This window comes from Seriola lalandi, unplaced genomic scaffold, assembly GCF_002814215.2.
Source record: "Seriola lalandi dorsalis isolate HSWRI2012SDOR001 ecotype SW California unplaced genomic scaffold, Sedor1 jcf7180002054464, whole genome shotgun sequence".
NCBI lineage: Eukaryota > Metazoa > Chordata > Actinopteri > Carangiformes > Carangidae > Seriola > Seriola lalandi.
Genome location: NW_019525017.1, coordinates 1353500 through 1357754, shown reverse-complemented (window position 1 = coordinate 1357754; position 4255 = coordinate 1353500). Strand labels below are relative to the sequence as shown.

At 42.5% G+C, this 4255-nt stretch overlaps 1 protein-coding gene across 1 annotated transcript; it reads left to right on the top strand.

Annotated features, from left to right (window-relative positions):
- Positions 1-1440: 1440 nt before the first annotated feature.
- Positions 1441-2827, top strand: h1-0 (H1.0 linker histone). Its single transcript, XM_023411180.2, has one exon. The coding sequence runs from the start codon at positions 1689-1691 to the stop codon at positions 2274-2276; it is 588 nt and encodes a 195-aa protein (XP_023266948.1). The 5' UTR covers positions 1441-1688; the 3' UTR covers positions 2277-2827.
- The last annotated feature ends 1428 nt before the right edge of the window (positions 2828-4255 follow it).

Sequence of the window (4255 nt, the reverse complement as noted above, 5' to 3'; positions counted from 1 at the left end):
AGATAGAGGGACAGAGTCACTGATATTTTCCTCACTAAATGTAATTAATTTCAACTTAAATCTGGTTATTTACAGTATTTCTAGGCTACAACATAAGCCTACAAAATAGGCTGATGGAATACATTATATAATAACTGCTCATAATGTTAGTTAAAAAGCAGTGGACACTTGATTGCTTGTAAATGTGCAGTATCCTACTGTAGCATAATGTATGGACCAGCTCACTGCCAAGCAGCCTGCTGCCCGGCTTTGTCTTAGCACCACTGAGTCTGATGTGGGTGAGGACAGAAATTTGGTTCATAACCAAAAATAGTGTCACGCAACTCAGATAACCATGCCATAAAAGTCGGAGGAAAACACTACTCCAGTGGCTGTGACTTTCATATAGGAATCAAAATGGCGTTGCAGGGAGGGACATCAGACCTGATATTAAAATAAGGAATAAAACAGGAGAATTGATGAAAAGTTTGTTAGCTGGGAGGTTTTTGTTGCTTTGGATGGGCACCTCAGACCCTCATATAAATGAGGAAAGCCAAATGTCAAATCTGTTATTGACTGTGGTCTGATGCGCCAGTTGCTGAACAAAAGAAAGCCATCACTGCGCCCTATATTGAAGGACTTTGGTTTCGGCTGCGGTCCCCCTTGCAGCTGGATTCACACCTGGTCACACAGCAGCCACTTATCCCCCTGTCCGAAACATGGGGATCAATTTTATGACCCAGTATCAGAATTCCTGATCTTTGGAGGTGTTGGCAACTTTCCTGACAATGGAGCTCGAGTGGCGACTGCCATAGTGACAGTTATAACCAATTCCGTCCAAAAAACAGCAAACACAGCAAACCCACCCACCGTATTACAACGCATATAAACCCATATTATCGTCCCAAGTGTCACCTGTCACTTAGATACTGTGACATTTAATTTATAGGAGGTTTAACAGTAAATAATCTCGACCACGTCACTCAAAGTCAATGGCCGGACTGTGTTAGTTGGGAAAATGTATCGATGTATTAAAAGCAAAAACGGAATCCTGCACCGACCAAACCGCGTGCATCCGTTTAAGCATAGATTCAATGTCGATATGCATTGCATGATTTCGCCCGAGGTTCCGTCTGTTTGGGTCAATTTAACGTGAATTGTGCAAAATTGTTCACAGCACGCGTTACTTCCAGCGGGTTTTCCTGAAATAAAAGTTGTTCGCCGGCGCGGACGAAGGAGAACCGGCGTGTCTCCGTGAAGCCCAATGTCTCTGCTATCAGCCCATAATGTTTTGTGGATCAGAACTCCGTCGGGGTTTTTATATTTGTCAGGAGTTGGAGGATGAAGAAACACAAACAGGACGGCGCCAGTTCCATGGAGTCCGCTAGATCAGCTGCTGGCAGTTGGTGTTCTCAATCACGTCCGCAGATAGGCTTCATAGGCTCACTGAAGCGCCTGTGGAATAAGACGCTTAAGTGATCCCGTGTACTGACGCTTCACTTTGTGTGGACAATTATTATAACATTTTTATATTTTAAAAGCAGAAAGTGTGGCATTGTCTGTCAACTCGGACTTTCTCGGGAGACGCTTTATTTCTGGCTGTGCATATTTTTTTCTGGTTCTGACGCTCCGGTGTAGCCTACCAGCTGACCCGGGTGAAATTACACCTCCAGGACTTTTTTCTTAACTTACTCAAGAAGAAAGTCACTATGGCAGAGACGTCGGCATCTCCAGCCAAAGCCAAAAAGGCATCCAAGCCCAAGAAACCGGCTTCTCATCCGAAGTACTCTGAGATGATTAAAGCGGCAATCGTTCACGACGCCAGCCGGAGCGGAGCGTCCCGTCAGTCCATCCAGAAGTACGTGAGGAAGAACTACAAGGTGGGCGACAATGCCGATGTGCAGATTAAAATGGCCCTGAAAAGGCTGGTGGCATCAGGGATGCTGCGCCACACCAAAGGCATCGGTGCGTCCGGATCCTTCAGGCTGACCAAACCCGAGGACTCCAAAAAGTCAACCAAGGTGGCCGTATCTGCCAAACCAAAGAAAGCAGCGAAGCCCTCCAAGCCCAAGAAGGCAGCCAAACCCAAGAAGGTGACCAAGACGCCGGAAAAACCCAAGAAGGCAGCTGCAAAGAAAGTGAAAAAGGTCGCGAAAAAGGCGACACCAACAAAAGCCAAAAAGGCACCAGCTAAGAAACCCAAGGCAGCCAAGCCAAAGGCAAAACCAGCAAAGAAGGCAGCCAAGCCCAAGGCAAAAACACCCAAAAAGGCAGCAAAGACAGCGAAAAAGAAGTAAAGGGACAATAACAGAGAGACAAAGACACTGTAAATACTGAAGGAAATGTTTTCGTATATGTATTATTTTTGTAAGGTCTCATGCAAACTTATGCTGTTTTTACCAGTAGTTTTCTCTCCATTGCACTATAGCCTAAAGGTGCTGTAGAAACACTTGTGAGCATTTTTATTTGGCGTTAATAATATTAATAATAATAATAATAATGTTCATTTCTGTCTGATCCTTGGATACATATGGGCAAATGTAGGGTCTTGCTGAAAAGGAAAATGTGTATATAGTTGAACTAATGAATAGCTGTTAGTGCACGGGGTCAGACTGAAAATACAAATGTTTCAATGGTGAGCATTGTTGAGCCTTTACAATGTACAGACCTTAGGCAGTGGACGTCAGCAAGATTTTCCTAAAGGCTCTATAGTTGTCATTCAAGCTCCATTCTGTATATTTTTCTCATTTTCCAAACGATTCATAATTTTCACCATCCCACTGTGTTCAGTCACTTTTAAAGACTGTTTTTACTGCAACTCAATAAACCTTTGTCATCTTCTACTAAATGTTTCCGTCAACTTACTGCGCGCATTTTACGCGTGCGTAATCAATGCTTGGTGAAGTGTTGGACATGGAAGCGAACGGAAGGATTAGTGAATATATCAAAGATTAATGGGCTTAATTCTAATCTGTATCAACAGACCAATAACACCGTCTCCTCCATTTTCCACAAACATTACCTAGACATATAAACCTCTTTGGTCCGCTACATGAAATCGTAGTTATTGTGCGCCAGGATGCTGCAGACAAAGCCCAGTGATGGAGGCTCCAAAGACATACATGATATTCTGTGGCAGAGAAGCTGATAACATTTGTGTAATAAAAAAAGGAGAGAGTGGTATTTTGAGATTTCAATAAAAATATAATATCCAGAATTTAAAATGTTTTTTTAGTTCTACACTAATGTGGGCCCTACAGAAGTCAATGCACTGAGTCTTAAATATCATCAGGTTATAACAATAACTACAATCATGCACTCCGAATTACCTTGCAACTGCTTTCACGACTTTGGATGGGTAAAACAAAGGCTTTGTGTGGCACTTTGGTGTAGACAAAAAAAATCTTATTCTTTTTGGAAACAACTGCATAGTCCTTTAAGGGAATAGGAAAGTGGTAAACACATGGCTGAGACAAATTTAGGAAGGAAGTCCGGTGCAAAATGGATAAACATCTCAGTGCATAATCAAAAGCTGAGCTGCGCACAATTAATTTAGATTTTTTCTCCCCCTTTTGTTCCACCAAATGAAACTACTCAAAATCCCAGCATCCACGTTTCTGTGTGGCTCCAGGAGTGATGAGATGCCTTTCCAGACACACCCACTGCTGACTGTCCTGCCTCTCACCTGGTGCGCAACACTGCCATCTTGTGGTGGCTTCTAGTAACAGTCGACTCATCTTCACTGCAGTTAGGACCGAGATGCCTTCAGGGACAGACAGACTGGAGTCAAACTGATGAAAGTCAAGATTAGATAAAAGTTACAATCTACATACTGTTAATAATTATTATCTTTAGAGACAGGTGGAAGATCATCAAACTAACCTCGTCAAACAGCTTCAGGCTGAATGATCAAAGAGGGGCGTCCATGCTTGCCAGGGCATGCTGTTCTTGCTTTCAGATGCTATGTGCAAAAGGGCAGTTAATTGATGTTTCTTCAACATAAGATAACCCAACATTCATTTTAGCAGTACAGGTGAATGTTACCATTGGGAATTACTTTAAGTAACATGTTTTGTGATTAAGATGTGGTATGGAGAACTTGAATTATAAGTTGATCGGTCTTCCTTGAATCAAACTCATTACCACAGATAAAACAAAATGTGTAGGGTCAAGTCTCTGAGGTCTGATACTTGTGTTTAAATGCTGAAAATGAACTAACAAAACAGAAAACCCATCCCAACACCCACAACAATAGTCTTTTGGGCACAAGCTCCCA